The sequence below is a fragment of the Amia ocellicauda genome, chromosome 11 (assembly GCF_036373705.1).
Source record: "Amia ocellicauda isolate fAmiCal2 chromosome 11, fAmiCal2.hap1, whole genome shotgun sequence".
Classification (NCBI taxonomy): Eukaryota; Metazoa; Chordata; class Actinopteri; order Amiiformes; family Amiidae; genus Amia; species Amia ocellicauda.
The window spans coordinates 33669966-33686768 of record NC_089860.1 but is presented as its reverse complement, the minus strand read 5'-3'; the positions used below and the strand labels follow the sequence as shown (position 1 = coordinate 33686768).

Below are 16803 nucleotides of genomic sequence, written 5' to 3'. Positions count from 1 at the left end.
GGTTGATTGTAGTAATTAACGGAGCAAGCAATTATTGCATAGACCTGCGATTGTAGGAGAGGTCTTCACGGGTTCAAAATGTGCGCCCGAACCCGAAGACTCGGAAATGTGCTAACCGGAACAGACCCGGACCGTCTATTATTTGAAAGTTTGGAACCGGACCCGTGCAGAACCGAGAAGTGCCGTACATATACACTATATATTGAGATGCTGAGACTAATACACTATATATACCGAGACACTGAGAGTTATACACTATAGACCGAGACTTATACAATATATACCGAGACGCTGAGACTTATACACTACATACTGAGATGATGAGACTGATACAATATATACCAAGACGCTAAGACACACACAGTATACACCATAACTGTGTCAGCCATAACATTACGAACACTGACAGGTGAAGTGAATAGCACTGATAATCTCGTTATCATGGCACCTGTCAGTGGGTGGGATATATTAGGCAGCAAGTGAACATTTTGTCCTCAAAATTGATGTGCTAGAAGCAGGAAAAATGGGCAGCGTAAGGATCTGAGCGACTCTGACAAGGGCCGAATTGTGATGGCTAGACGACTGGGTCAGAGCATCTCCAAAACTGCAGCTCTTGTGGGGTGTTCCCGGTCTGCAGTGGTCAGTACCTATCAAAAGTGGTCCAAGGAAGGAAAAGCGGTGAACCGGCGACAGGGTCATGGGCGGCCAAGGCTCATTGATGCACGTGGGGAGCGAAGGCTGGCCCGTGTGGTCAGATCCAACAGACGAGCTACTGTAGCTCTGCTGGTTCTTAGAGAAAGGTGTCAGAACACACAGTGCATCGCAGTTTGTTGCGTATGGGGCTGCGTAGCCACAGACCAGTCAGGGTGCCCATGCTGACCCCTGTCCACTGCCGAAAGCGCCTACAATGGGCACGTGAGCATCAGAACTGGACCACGGAGCAATGGAAGAAGGTGGCCTGGTCTGATGAATCACGAGTTCAGGGTGTTGACTTGGCCTCCAAATTCCCCAGATCTCAATCCAATCGAGCATCTGTGGGATGTGCTGGACAAACAAGTCCGATCCATGGAGGCCCCACCTCGCAACTTACAGGACTTAAAGGATCTGCTGCTAATGTCTTGGTGCCAGATACCACAGCACACATTAGAGGTCTAGTGGAGTCCATGCCTCGACGGGTCAGGGCTGTTTTGGTGGCAAAAGGGGGACCTACACAATATTAGATAGGTGGTCATAATGTTATGGCTGATCAGTGTATACTGAGATGCTGAGTCTTATGCACTATATACTGAGATTCTCTATATACTGAGACGCATTCACTCCATACTGTACGGTAGGCTATACTACATTGGATTGTATACTATACTCTACTGGTTCACAACTTCACATGCACACTTATATCGGTCTGCTTGTGTACTACTCTGATCATGATTTTGAAAGACCTCTCCCCGGCTGCTGTAATGTGGGGTTTAGGTCTGAATTCGATCCCTACTACCCAGGCCTCTTAAACACAAGGCCTCAGCTGCTTGGCTTTACTTCACTTTTCATTAAGTAAAACCCCTTTTCAGTTCAGTATGCTCTACATTTACTCCAGTGGCTCAATGGTGATGCCCATGCGGACCTGCAAAATAAAAATCATGCATCAATATTACAGAGAGGTTAACTGGTAGCATGTATGTATGTATACATGCATGTAAATTATTGATTGATTGATTTCTTGATTGGAAAGTTGATCTGTCCTCAGAGTAAATCAAAACCAGCCCTACTGTTTAATTAGATGGCACCTAATCTATTTTGTTGAAAGTTAACTGCATGCACTAAGCAGCTGAAGATTTCAGCATGTACATAAAAGTACACGGAGCCAACTGCCTGTGGTGTGATTTTGTGTGATCCACTGTATGCAATTGCAGGTTTTCTTTACCTTGAACTGCACGCTGCTCTCCACCATTTCTTTCACCTTGCTCTTTTGCAATTCGACAATCTAGAAAGAGGCAATTCAAATAATTGTTTAAAAAGAAAATGCACCGCTGGCAAGATCTGGTAATTCTTGGCAGCTGGCCTGGTGAAAATACAACTCATTGTGATTGTTTTGGACCAAGGCGTCAGGTCCAAAACAATGCTGAACTAATCCTGCATGTCATCGTCATACCTTTCACTTTCCTTATTTGTGGAGGCTTAAAACACATTCTGGACAGTGAAAAGTGTATCTACTTCTCCCGTCGTATACTTCTCCTTCATGACTTCAAAGCAATAACTGATCGGTGGGATATCACACGTCCAGCGTCTCTAAACTATGCGCTCTAACTGCATTCCTGCAATGAAATGCCCGCCGTCAGACTGCAATTTCAAACCCGAACGCCAACGTCACCTTTGCCTCCATCTCGGATTTGACCTTCTCAGCCTGCTGGGCCTTCCTCATGCTGTAGCCCATGCTGCTCTCGTACAGCTTCTCCAAGGCAGCGATGGTCATCTTCATCTCATCGTGGATCCTCTTCAGGAGGAGCCCGCGCTCGGCGCAGTTGCTGCCGGTCTGTCTGATGACTTCATCTGGGCGAAAAGGAGAAGCAGAGGCCCGGCTTTAGACGGCTCTTCCCATTTGGCAAACCGGAACTACACATCTTGGTACAGCACCAAAGGATAATGGCATCCATGACCGTTATAGCTATTGACACATCCTCTGAAGAGCAACTGGGAAGAACTGGCTATGCATTAAAGGCTTTCCAGAGAAAATGGGCACTTGAGCTTCCTGGGACAGGTTTTCATTGGGAGCCGACCCTAATGCATCAGTCTATAAGTGTTTCATGAGAAAAAATTATGTTGGTGCTTAAGAAATAATAAAAGTATGGTTATATAAGCCTGCCTATCAACCCTTATTCCCCACATAAATTCATATAACACATAAGCCTTTTTCACAGCGATTGTGAGCTCCAAACATGTTGCCATACACTATGGGAGAGTAACTGTGACAAGTCATTCTGTGTGCACCAATCAACATGTGAGCTAAGGCTCTCCACACATACCGAAGCACTGTGAGTACAGCTCCCTGCGGATGGGGCAGAGCCCGGTCTCACGGGCCTTTCTGTTCAGCAGCATCTGGTCCAGTTGCTCCTCCAACATGGGTATCCGACCGCAGGACGTGATGGACACCAGCTGCACAGTTATTGAAATGGAAAATATTATGTATATAAGTTATATAAACGTTAATAAGAATACTGGATGAGCCTTTTTGTAATTCATTGAATTGGATGAATATGCAGCTTTGGTATTGGTAGCTATAAATTCATCAAATGTGTGTGTGTGTGTATATTGTTGAACCCCTAATAGCCAAGTTATATTTTGGCTTTTAAACCTCTTCATTTTGTATTTATTGTTAGTAATAACTCATAAAACTACCTTCTCGAGTTAGAAGATGACTGGCATTAGATTAAAAGCTCAAGGGATCTCATAAATGGGCTCATCTGCTCGAGATGCTTTCCATGTGTGTGTGTTGGGGGGGGTGATCGGGTACTGCACCACCTGATCTGTCAACACTTATTTGTAGCCAGAATTCAGAAATACACATTCTAATTGTGTATTTATTAAAATAAAGGTTGAATAAGATCATCATCTTATTCATCATAATGCCATAAAATAAAAATAAAATTCTTAAACAAATTAGCAAAGAGAAAAATTACATAAACTCGCCTCAATGTGCCGACAGGGGCTCGCAAAGTACAAGTTATTGATATGAAGTAGTAATAATAATAATCAGGCTAAGAACAAAAACAATTAAATGGTGGTTCCCAACCCTGGTCCTGGAGACCCCCCCCCGCTGGTTTTTGTTCCAGCCAAGCTCTTAATTACTTAATTGCACCTTAATTGTAGTAACAATCTGCATAGTTGTTTAATAAAAGAGTTGGTTCTTTAATTCTTTAGACAGTTCAATACTTAACCTAAAACCCCCACTGTTTAAATTAATTAAAAGGCTCTGATTTAAGACATTGTTAGTTCAATGAACTAATTGAGAGCTCGGTTGGAACAAAAACCAGCAGGATAGGGGTTCCTTCAGGACCAGGGTTGTGGACCGTGTACATTACATAAATGTTCAATGTTAAAAAATAGAATGCAAACTTTAAAATGTAGTTATACCACAATCCTGCTGACAATTTACACACACACGCACTCACATACAAATATGTCAGTTTTAACATGGACTGTTGTAATGTATGGATGTCAGTAACCAATGCATCCCATGGGTGTATATCAGGGGTTTTCAATCCTGTCCTGGAGTACCCCCTGCCCTGCTGGTTTTTGTTCCAACTGAGGTCTTAATTGCTTAATTGAATCATTAATTGACCTAACAAAGCGATATACCATTCAATTAAGTAATTAAGACCCAGGTTGGAACAAAAACCAGCAGGGCAGGGGGTACTCCAGGACAGGATTGAAAACCCCTGGTGTATATTATATACAGCTCTGGCGGTTCTAGTGTGTTTGGCTCCCTGGGTGAACCCCTCCTTCAGCGCCCCCTGGGCCAACAAAGAAAAGCTTCATTCTGCACTACCTGTAATTTTTATTCAAACATTTGTATAAAAAAACATAACATTTAAAACTATACAAAGATAAAAATATATACAAAAATATATATTTCATTAATATAAAATAGAAGTAACAAAGACAAACAGAAACAAATCGTAGTATATAGATACAAATACAACAGAGAATGGAGTTAATACACTATTACCCTAGTGCTAACAAAAAACACACAAATGAAATTCAATTGCACAAATCCTATATCAAACAAATACACAAATAAAATAACACACTTCTACAGAAGAGAACCTGATCATTACACTATCCATTTGTGATGATTTGCTCGAGTATCAATACATTACCCACCCCCCAGCAACCAAGAGTCAGACTGGTTTGATAGTCTTCTTCACGATTTCGCACAAACCAGGGAAAAATGCAGCAATGTCTGTGAAACTATATATTCACAGTATCATGAATGAATTGTGGTTTATTTGGTAGCGTTTGGTAGTGTGGCTGATTTCACTCATTGCATTAGTACTGTACACAGAGAGAGGTGCGCTGTTTGACAGACTCCCCCGCTCCCCTGCTCCGGGCTCCAGTGGGGACAAGGTGAACGTCCCAGTCCCACACGGTGACATGATGTCATTGACGTGACGTGCAAATGAGCGACAGAAACCCGATCGCGCAAACGGCAGCCTTGCGTGTGTGGTGAGCAGGCGCCTGTACCTAAATCCGATATATACGTCATGCCAGTTCTCTTCACTGATAATTAGTTACCTTGACTGGTCCCCGGCGGATTTTGTTCAGTTTGCTGTAATAATCGTCTAGAAGAGGATTTTGTTCTGCGTCTTCGGGAGACGGGTCTGCATCGTTGCTCACAGTCACTCTAATGGGCGCTTCGAGTGCGGATTGGCGTGCTCTGTGACATCACACGCATCTGCTTGAAGACCCGTGACAAAGGCGATGACATCACAAATAGCCCCCGCCAGACAGAGCGACGGTATATACAGATGTGTTATATTAGTATGTATTATTAGGCTATTTATTAATAGTATGTCAGTTTAGCATAATCATTGTCATGGTTTCATAAAACAATTAAAATAATAAAATAATTTACACTTGTGAACACATTACTATGCAAACTCCATCTATCAATAGCAGGGGTTTTCAAACCAGTCCTGGAGTGCCCCCTGTGCTGCTGGTTTTTGTTCCAACCTTAATTACTTAATTGCACCCTTAATTGACCTAACAAAGCAATATACCATTCAATTAAGTAATTAAGACCTCGGTTGGAACAAAAACCAGTAGGGTAGGGGCTACTCCAGGACCGGTTTGAAAACCCCTGCATTAAAGGAAGCTACAGATATATACTATTAAAGAAGTGTGTTAAGAACATTGTGAAACAACCAACTCAATAAACGGCCAACAGGTGAAGCCATTCAAGACAATGACGTTGGCTTCCGAAGAGCTGGCGTCCCCGACACACATGTCCTTCGGGAGAACCCACGGTCTATTCGACCAAACAACCCACACATGACCTCAATGAAGCCGCTGACTCGCCTCGGGAACATGTGGATGTGGAATCAGAGGTTCCAGCATGTGATCGGGATGGAATTGCCAAGAGAAATGCAACTGCTGCATCTTTATAGACTGTAGGAGAGAACATAATCCCCTGCCCTCTGTGTATATAGCGGTGTGATAAATAAAACTGACAGACATTGTAATATTATTGTTTTATTCATGGAACAAAGCATGCAAAATGAAACCGAGTTAAAAAGAAAGAACAATCCTCCCCAGCCAATACATATAAACAACATCACTGCTTTTGCACATTTTCTTCTGACAGTTCAATAATTCCATCCTGTTTTGCAGAGACAAGTTTATTGTCTTCCAGCAGTCCAGTTTCCCTGCGTTCTCTCCTCTCCCTCTGCTCGGCTCTGCGACAGCTTTTCCCCTCTTTTGCTGTCGCCTTGCATTGGCTTCTATGAGGGTTTCCAGCATCTTGGACCTGTACAGTCAGAAACGTCCCCACTCTATTTCCACCAGGTGTCTTGGCTTGTCTTGTCTTGTCTTTGTTGTGGGACGTGTTGTGGAGGGGGGCTGGCGTCTCAGTGGCAGCAGACACAGACAGTCCAGACGTTGATGGCAGTGGATGGGAAGAGACTGCTGAAGGGGCAGATGGTGACATACACATCTGGGGCTTGATGCCTCAGTGGTCTCTTTTGGACAGTGGCGAACCGTGACTATTGCAGCAAGGCCCTCAGCTGCGCAAAATATCTGACGTCATACACAAAGTTAAGCCTGTGTGCACAGAGCATGACGTGAGCCCTTTGTTCCGCAGACCTGTGTAGGAGAAGCAGGTCTTTGATGCCAGAGTCAAAGGTGAGGCATCATACAATTGTCCCGCCTATTACAACACAGTCTGTGATTGGTTGATTCTCCTGTCATTCCACAATGCTGCTCTAATTGAAGTCAATGTCAATGAGGTTGGCTGGTGCTTTCTATTCAAGCCTGAGGGCCTCGCCAATGAGCGTTGAGCCCAGCTGGATTATTTCTACCAAGAGACTACCAAAGAAAAATTCTGATTGGATATTTTTTCTCTTGGATATTAACCCTTCTTTTTCCTACACAAACTGAAGAAATTCAATAGGAAGATTATTGCAATTAAGACCAAAAAGATTAACTAAATGAAAATAAAATTACAAATTATAATATATAAAAAATATATACAAATTTGTAGCTATCCTTAGGCCCTCTCTGAAGGCGTAGAGGGCCCTGACGGTTCCCCACTGCTTTTGGGGGTAAAGCCCCCTGTGTCTTGCAGAGCAGACTATCCATTACCTGGGAGGAGAATAGGTGACAGAATTTAAACTGAACCCATGCCAAGATAAACAGTATTACCTCAAAGTACTCCCATGTGGGCCTGTCCAGTCTCCCTGCGTTTGTAAACATTTTGGGGTGATTGTAATGATCCCAGTGACATCTAGAGGGGTTTCATGGGTTCCTGTAAGAGTTACAGGGAAACAAGCTCATATTTTTTAAAGCATTGGTTTTCAGCTCTGGTCCTAGAGGATCCCTACGTCTTCTAGTTTGTGCTCCAGCCCAGTTGTCGGCACTAAATTGAACATTTATCTGAACTGTCACCCCCAGGATCTGGAAACGGAACATAACTTAAAAAAACTGTCCGTGTCCTGTGTGCGCAGGCGGTCACGTGTTAATAAAGCACATGGTTTAAGACAGTTACACCTCTGATGGCACTGTTGCTGCCTTTTGTAGGATCGAGTGGCATGTGAAAACATCTCACCTGCTTTCTTGAGGGACTGTGGGGGTGCAGGTGTAAAAGATTGTTGTGGCTCGGCTGTTCAAACACTGGATGTACAAATTGACCTTTCACATGTGCCATTCATGACGCTTCTTACATCATGTAGGGAATGTTGTCATCATTCATTTCCAAAGTATCATTGCCTACCTGAAGTTATCTTGTGCTTCTCTTGTGGAGTCACTAAAACAGTCCTGGCGGTGGAGCCATCAGTGACGTTTTATTTCAGATTGAGAATCCATCACTTGGTGGTGGTTCAGACAAACTAACCAGCAGCCTCACCGATTTATACACTTGTTGCCTATCTGGAACTGTTTAGTACATATTATGTGATGCAATGACATTGAATTGATACACAATGTATCACACATGGGGGTTACAATCCATAATAAACTAATACATCTACCCTGAACTTCCCTTGTGTTGTTAGGAAGTGTGTTTATTCTGTCATATAATGTTCATTGTCTTTGTGTGTTGTACAACACTGTGTTGAAATGACACTTGAAAAAACACCTTTGATGGGCATCAGCTACATTATTGTTATTAATCATTTAGCGACTTAATGAGAAATACATTATTACTTCAAATCCACTTTACAGTCGAGCTGATGTAATTAATTGACATTATCTTTAATTTAATATACGTGGAATACAATATTGTACTATTCAGATTATTTTGTTATTTTAGTCATTTTAATTACAGCTTTATTATACATTGTGGATGTCATTATGTAACTATTGAAGCTTTGCCAATGCTATTAATGGTTTCATTGTGTGGTGATAAGATGAAACATTGGAGAAAAAACTAATAAAATTGAATAAAAGTAAGTTTAATTGTTTGACTCTTGTGTTTCATGCTTGATGATGTTTGGGATATTTCAGATTTGCTTTTCTTTAATTCTGAAAACAATACATTTAGTAATTATCCTTACAGAAGTCTACTTGAATATCCTAACAGGTACAAATGTGGTTCTGAAGATACAGACTGGAAGCTTTAGGACAAAAATACTGACCCTCAGGAATGCTCGCTATGAGGGGGTTTATGAGTCGAGTCACATGGAGAGAATGGTCATTCCCGATTCATTCCACATTACAACTAATATAAAAATAAAGCTGATGAAAGCTTTAAAATAGCCTTTTTCTGAACTACACAGAGGAATACAAAAATGTTGTCAAATTGTAACAAAACTTGGAACTACATATTATAAAAGCACATACACTATATGAAACTGGTCCTGTTACTTCTTTGGTGCAATAATGCCTTCCAGTTGGGCCTGCAAAATAAAAACCATACACCGATGTCACAACGCGGTTAACTGGCAGCACGTATGTATCTATGGATGTAAATTATGGAGTGATTGATTGATTGAATGCAAAGTTGATCTGTCCTCCAATTAAAGCAAAAACAGCACTCTACTGTTTAATTAGAAGTATAAAAGTACCCACAGTGGACCCAACTGCCTGTTGTGAGATGTTGTGAGATGTTGTGCAATGTTGTGGGATGTTGTGAGATGTTGTGCGGTCCTCTACCTTGAGTTGCTGGTTGGTTCGTTTCAGGAACTGGATTTCCTCCGTGTGCTTCTTCTCCTCCACCTGCCTTCTCTCAGCCTCTCGTTTCTCAATGGCGTCACACTTTGCCTTCTGTTCGTTCAGCTGCCTCTCCAGGTCTTTCTTCTCATCTTCCAGATCGGAAATCTAGAAGGAGGAGGCGGTTCTAATACATAACAATAGAAATGGCTGGCAAGACCTGTGATCTGGTTGTTTTTTTATCGAATGGGTAGGTAACGCCATTACACACTTCCTCCGGTCGCCTCCAGAGGTCACTGTCTCCCTTATTGCCCCTGTTTACCGGCTCTAGACTGTCCTGACTCTCCCTTGCACTCTGAATTGGGTCTATCCCACCCTGTGATGCCCCGGCGTCACACCCACGTCACCTTCTTCTCCATGTCGGATTTGCCCTGCTCAGCTTGCAGGGCCTTCCTCATGCCGAAGGCCACACTGCTCTCGTACAGTGTCTGAAAGGCGGCGATGGTCATCCTGATCTCATCCCGAACCCGCAGCAGCAGCAGCCCGCGCTCGGCACAGTTGATGGTGACCTGTCTGATGAGTTCATCTGGGTGGAAACGAGAAGCAGAGGACCAGCTTCAGATTGGCTGTTCCCATTTGGCAAACCGGAACTACCATCCAATATATATATATACTACAATATATCTTGGTACAGCACTAAAGAATGATGAGACCTAGGAGCCTACGTGGACTCCTCACTTTCTCCATCCAAACAATGTGGGGAAGCAATAAAAAAGACAAACACAATGCTGGGGTATCTTGTCAAAAGTGTAGAATTGAGAACAAGGGCAGTGATGTTCAGACTGTACAATGCACTAGTTAGAGCTCATCTGGATACTGTGGACAGTTCTGGGCTCCACACTTCAAGAAAGATATCGCTGCTCTAGAGGCAGTTCAGAGGAGAGCAACCAGACTTATTCCAGGTCTGAAGGGAAAGTCCTACTGAGAGACTGAGGAACTGAACCTTTTCACCCTGGAACAGAGGAGACTACGTGGGGACTTGATCCAAGTCTTCAAAATCATGAAAGGCATCGACCACATCAAACCAGAGGAGCTTTTCCAGATCAGCAGGGACACACGCACCCGGGGACACAAATGGAAATTGGGCTTCAAGGCATTCAAGACAGAAAACAGGAGACACTTCTTCACACAGAGAGGCGTCACAATCTGAACAAACTCCCCAGCGATGTGGCTAAAGAGACAATTTGGGAACATTCAAAAACAGACTGGATAGGATCCTTGGATCACTTAGTTATTAATGGACACCAAACGAGCACGATGGGGCGAATGGGCTCCTCTCGATTGGACACTGTCTTATGTTCTTATGAGCTATGGCTCTCTTCTCTCTGCCTACACACATACCGAAGCACTGGGAGTACAGCTCCCTGCGTACGGGACAGATCCCCGTCTCGCGGGCCTGTCTCTGCTGCAGTTTCAGGTCCAGCTGCTCCTGCAGGTGCACCACGTCCATCCGAGTGCAGGGCGCGCTGGACACCTGCTGCACCCACAGCTGGCTGTTCTCCGTCCATTCCCTGCAGTCACAAACAAGAATGCTGTGGTTCGCAGGCCGTGCTCCCATTGGTCAGTAAGGCAGTCAATCAGACAGCTGGAGGGACAGCTACAGCTCTATTTAAGACCAGGCCCAAGACTGTGGTTTCTGATCAGGCCATTTATAAGCTGCTCCTCCGTGGCCCCCAGCTGGCTGAGCCTGCCATAGGTAGGAGCGCTCTACCAGAAGAGGGCGTATTATAATCATTATTTAAAGACATCTTGAATTGTCTATTGGAAGATTTAGGTAAATAACGTTTTGATTTTGTCTTGGCTTTTCTTGATCTATTTTCTTTTATGGTATTTATCTGCTGTATAGCAATTGTAAAGCTTCTCGAATCTGGAACAGAGAAAGAAATGTATAGATAGCTAATAACTAGAACTATACTGTCTTATAGAAATTTGCGTTAATAGCCTGACCCTGATATTACCTAGGGGGCAGGATAGCGTTGAGAATCTCCTCTGTCTGCTGCTTGTTGGCGTCGGCCGCAGCTGCCTTGGGCACTTTTGGAGGCGGTGGCACGGGCCCGGTTACGAGAGGTTGCTGCGGACTCACTTTTAAAGGCCGGGCCTGCAACAGAAAGAACATATTTGTTTTGCTTGTATGCATTATTTTAATTACATGTTATATCAAGTTGTGTGTGTGTGCGTGTATGTATTTTGGAACTCCTTTATAGCCAAGTGCAGCTTTTGGCTTTTAAACCTCCACTTTTTGTATTTATTAGTAATAAGTCATAAAACTACCTTCTTGAAGATGTTTTGGTTTTCAATGTTCATTTGTAAAAATAAAATGATGTAGTTGACATGTGAGTGTTATTTTCTGCCCATGACATAACCTCTGTCTGGAGAACATCCCAGTTTGGAGTCCAAGTCTTCGAGTCGGTATGACGGGCAGTAGATGAAAAGGGATCTCATAAATGGGCTCATCTGCTCGAGCTTTCTCCTGACGTGGTGCATGGAGATGCTTTCCATGTATGTATGTATATATATATATATGTTTGTATGTGTGTGTGTGCTTAAAATAATTAAAAGGCTCTGATTTAGGAATTTATTAGTTCAATTAAGGGTTCAATTAAGTAATCGAGAGCTCGGTTGTAACAAAAACCAGCAGGGTATGTGGTTCTCCAGAAGCAGGAGTGAGAACCGTGCCTATATTAAATAAATGTCAAAAAGCAATTTTTTTTAAAGTAGTTATACAACAATCCTATTGAAAATGTACACACACACACACACACACACAGTTTTAACGTGTTTTAACAAGTAACTGGAGTAACGTATGGATGTGAGTACCCAATGCATCCCATTGTAAATGTATTTCACATGCAAGTTAATGTGATGTCATCAGGTCCCTGCACGGTGTTACTAGTTACCTTTGGGGACTTCTTCTCCGTGTTCCTGCTCACCAGGACGGCGTTGTCGTATTTCAGAAGCGAGTCGGCCGGGGGGATCATGCTGACAGGAGTGGGGTTACGGGCGCCGTGGCGAGCAGCTGTATCGCGGGTCTCCGGGAGGGTTTGTTGTCAAAAGTGCAGCCCAGAGCCCTGTTTGCCATCTCCATGCCTACAGCGCACTCCTGTACGGTGGCCGCGGCGGGAGCAGAACGCGTTCGCAAAATAAGTCACTTCGACGTCGGGTCTATAGTCTATATAAACATCCAGTATGTAAAACATGGCAATAATCTGAACGAGTTTTGTATTTGTATCATTTAAAAGCAATTTACAACGGTCTGTATGATGTAATTACTTTTTATGTCGACAATATATTTCTCGTAATATTCATACATATACATTATAGAGGTTAAAGTGCATTGTACATATATGTTGAGGTTTGTTTTAATTTGTTTTTTCAATAAATATATCTATGTGGACATGGTTTGAAAAGGTGTATTTATTAATATAGGGACGAAGGGGAACCATTTATCTGGCCAGGTTGCAGATCCAGTCGGACCTCAGAGTGGCTGGCCCCGGATCCGGAAGAGGAGCTGCGGTTCATGAGTGTAACTTGGGGCCGCGTACAAAGGATTGTGCTTTCATATCAATAATGCGTGGCCTGAGAGTCTTCTAGACCCAGAGAGACCCAGAGCTGAGCCCACCTTTCAGACATGGACAAGGAGAGACGGCACCGACGGCTGGATTCCCCGCCTCCGTGTAAAGAGGCCAAGATTAAAGTGAAGCAGGAGAAGCTGAGCCCGAGCAGGCCCAAGAAAGCCCGCCGCTCGAGTTCGCCCTCTGACCGGAGCAGCGCAAGCCCTCCCCCGCAGAGGAGGAGAGCCAGCAGGTGCGGAGGGTCGGATAAACGCACTCTTGTATAGATGTGTGTGATATTTGTGTTTGTTTGTAACTGAGTGTGCACGATTTCACCACGTCACTGAGCAAAGTTAGGGACTAATGAGAAGAGGCCGACTTCAGGAGCATGTGTTTTACTGGCTGAACTTGAGATTTGTAGTGATCTTTTATCGCGGGAAACTCTTAGAAACAACACTGTCCAAAACGCGTGTAATTAAGAGCTTGTCTGAGACCTCTTTCTCGGTGTAAGCCATTTATAAAGTTATTGTTTTTGCTAGATGACACAGAGAGGCGAGTTATTTAATATCCAGATCCCTTTGCATTACAATTGGGACCCTTTAGAAATACTAAAATTGGAGTACAATTGGAAATACGTTGTAATGTTTGTACAACCACTTTATATTATAGATGTGATGTAGTCTAAACCAGTGGTTCCCAAACCTGCTACTGGAGGAGCCCCTACCCCGCTGGTTTGTTCAACCCAGCTCTCAATTACTTAATTGAACCTTAATTGATGTAACAATCTGCTTAGATTTGATTTAAAATTGTGCAATGAAAGAGTTGGTTCTTCAATACGTTATTTATACAATTCTATACTTAACTTAAAACCCCTACTGTTTAAAATAATGAAAAGACTGGTTTAGAAAGTTAAAAGTTCAATTAAGTAATTGGAACAAAAGCCAGATGTGGGTAGGGGCTCCTCCAGGACCTGGATTGGGAACTACTGGAGAAATCTGTGAACCTGGAGGTTGGGGAGAGGGAGTTGAAACCGCTGTCCCCAGTATATTTGGTATTTGATTTCAGCAACCAATGCTAAAGAATTTATTTAAATTATTTTTTTATAGGTCACCGCCTAAAAGGAGGGACAGGTCCCCTGGGAGGAGGGGCAGTAGGTCCCCTAGAAACAGGAGAAGCAAGAGTCCGCGTTGTGTTGACGGCAGAATAAAGCGGGTAATTCAGTCAGCTTTCTGTCACGGAGGGACAATTTTAAAAACCTGGCACTGTCCCATTGAGTTCCACTCCGATACCAACCTGAGCCGATGGGGAGAACCTCAAAACTGCTTTGATTTGAAGTGGCAGCGGATAGGAGGGTTGGGATCCAAGGGTTTCCTGGATGCTGTGCTTTCAGTTTGTTGGGGTTTTACTTCCCTCCTATAACATTGTGCTGAAACCAAGGAGGCTGCCAGCTTCGCAAAGGTGTTTTTTTCTTAATTCTTTAATTTAGTCCTCAATCCAACAAGCAAGCCTCTTAGAATAGAAGATTTAAGTGCCTAAATGAAACGGAGGGCAGCTGTGTTTTTATTTAACTTTATTAAGAACAAACGAATACAGTTAACGATTAAAATTATTCACAATTAGAATTATTACCACAAATAGGTGAACGTAAGCGCAGGTAATGTCTGCAGCTTTTGAGTTCAGGTGGTTAACATGGTCTCCTCTGTTGTGAGCATGTCGGGTGATGGAGATTAACAGTTGAATCGCTGTTGGTGCAGGAACAGGAGGAGCACCGGGGGAACGAGGAGAGGAGACGCAGGGATCGCCCGGAAGGCACCGATGACCGGCACCACCGAGACGCCGACCGGGCCCGACCCCGCGGCCGAGGAGGGGACCGGGAGGACCGGGAGGGCAGGGCGGGGGGGCTGCGGGGCCGGGACCGGGATGGCCAGACGTTCCAGCAGCAGCAGGCGGACCGGGAGCGCCACGACGAGAGGCGGCGGGAGAACCGCCAGAGGGCCGACGGCGACTTCGAGAACCCGGAGTTCGGCCAGCAGGGGGACGGGACAGAAACGCCCGTGGAGAAGGACCAGCCCAACTTCGAGCTGTCCGGCGCCTTGGTGGAGGACACCAATACTTTCCGGGGGGTGGTGATCAAGTACAACGAGCCCCCCGAGGCACGCATCCCTAAGAGGAGGTGGCGGCTGTACCCTTTCAAGAACGATGAGCCCCTCCCGGTCATGTACATTCACCGGCAGAGCGCCTACCTGCTGGGCCGGCAGAGGAAGATCGCCGACATCCCCATCGACCACCCATCCTGTTCGAAGCAGCACGCCGTCTTTCAGTACAGGTGGGTTACTTTAACGGGACGGCCTTTTGGGCCTTTTCGGTTTATGATATTGTGAAGATGTGCTGGGGAACAAAAGTGCGGGAATGGGTTTAAGGTCTTGTATTTATTCCATATTAACGAAATTGTGGAGGTTACTCTAGGAGTGTGTGGTCCATGCAAAGTCCAGTCAGTGTCGCTTCTGTGCTTCGCAGGCTCGTGGCGTTCACCCGGGCCGATGGCACGAGCGGCAGGAGGGTGCGGCCCTACATCATCGACCTGGGCTCCGGGAACGGCACCTACCTGAACAACCAGCGCATCGACCCGCAGCGATACTACGAACTGAAAGAGAAGGACGTGCTGAAGTTCGGCTTCAGCAGCCGGGAGTACGTCCTGCTGCACGAGTCCTCCGACACGACCGAGGTGGACGAGAGACCGGAGGACGAGGACGACGAGGGGCTCGACGAGTGAGCGCTCCGCGGGGTGTTTTGTGTGTCGTCGGGAAATAAAACCGAAATACATCTTTTGTACTCCGTCCCTCCCCCCCGGAGGACGGATATCTAGTCTCAGGTCATTTGTAATAGTGCTTTAGTATGTTGCTCTTGATCGGTGTCCATTAAAACGAAACGACAAGAAAGCCCTCCCATCCAGTAAACTTGAAAGAGCATAATGCCAATTATCCACACAGAATCATGGTAAATAAATATATTTTATTTTTGCAGACAACACTTGAAACTATTCTAAAGTGACGCTGGGGATATTGAATGTGTGCCGTGGACCTTTACACATACTAAAGCTTGAGAATTGTTCAAAATAAAAGCATAAGATCTCATTATTTTGAAAGAAAAAACGATATTGGAAAAAAATGATTTTGTTTGTCGAGGTGTGTGTGTATGTATATGTATGTGTATATATATATATATATATATACGGTATGTATATATGTGCGAGTGTGTGTATATATGTATACATGTGTGTGTGTGATCTGATTTATGTAAACCTGTGTGTTTAATCTGTTTTTCATTGATATATATCTACGGTGTCAGTATTGTTGGGGGGGTAAACGCAGAATATGAATCCTGAAAGGGAATAATGGAGGGACGCAGGAGTATTTGTAACTTCAAAATCTTGGAAGCTGACCCGTTTGGCACACTTTTGTTTTGTGTTCGTGCTTCGGCACACATTTTATACAGTTTCAGATTTCTTCAGTATAACCATTATATTTTAGTTCATTTTGTAATGTTTTGTATTGTAAATAAAGACCATGGGGAAAAAAAACTGTTTTGGCAACTGTGTTCTGTCCTTATTAAAAGGAGCAGAATATATATCCTGGAACACTGGACATGTATAGTTAATTCAAGTAGGCTTTAAATGTATACATGATCATCCAATTCATGTATTTATGGGTGTAAGCGCTGAACTATATTATCTACACCAAAAGCATCAATGATCTAAAGAGTTGGCAAATATCACAGCTATTTCATGTGAAGTCACCCTCAATCTTAATTACAAGTAGCATATTTTTTACATTTGAGA

The 16803-nt window shown here is 43.9% G+C and overlaps 3 protein-coding genes across 3 annotated transcripts; 1 reads left to right on the top strand and 2 right to left on the bottom strand.

Annotated features, from left to right (window-relative positions):
• Nucleotides 1-1451: 1451 nt before the first annotated feature.
• LOC136763515 (axonemal dynein light intermediate polypeptide 1) lies at nt 1452-5418 on the bottom strand. Its single transcript, XM_066717569.1, has 5 exons — nt 5287-5418; nt 3018-3147; nt 2366-2544; nt 1919-1978; nt 1452-1618 (listed from the first exon to the last, which is right to left on the bottom strand). The coding sequence occupies exons 2-5, from the start codon at nt 3112-3114 to the stop codon at nt 1583-1585; spliced, it is 372 nt and encodes a 123-aa protein (XP_066573666.1). The 5' UTR covers nt 3115-3147; nt 5287-5418; the 3' UTR covers nt 1452-1582.
• Nucleotides 5419-8636: 3218 nt separating this feature from the next.
• LOC136763514 (axonemal dynein light intermediate polypeptide 1) lies at nt 8637-12525 on the bottom strand. Its single transcript, XM_066717568.1, has 6 exons — nt 12312-12525; nt 11373-11512; nt 10756-10925; nt 9762-9940; nt 9358-9522; nt 8637-9101 (listed from the first exon to the last, which is right to left on the bottom strand). The coding sequence occupies exons 1-6, from the start codon at nt 12390-12392 to the stop codon at nt 9066-9068; spliced, it is 771 nt and encodes a 256-aa protein (XP_066573665.1). The 5' UTR covers nt 12393-12525; the 3' UTR covers nt 8637-9065.
• A 358-nt stretch (nt 12526-12883) lies between these two features.
• Nucleotides 12884-16545, top strand: snip1 (Smad nuclear interacting protein). Its single transcript, XM_066717567.1, has 4 exons — nt 12884-13218; nt 14072-14177; nt 14720-15291; nt 15483-16545. The coding sequence occupies exons 1-4, from the start codon at nt 13043-13045 to the stop codon at nt 15736-15738; spliced, it is 1110 nt and encodes a 369-aa protein (XP_066573664.1). The 5' UTR covers nt 12884-13042; the 3' UTR covers nt 15739-16545.
• Nucleotides 16546-16803: the final 258 nt, after the last annotated feature.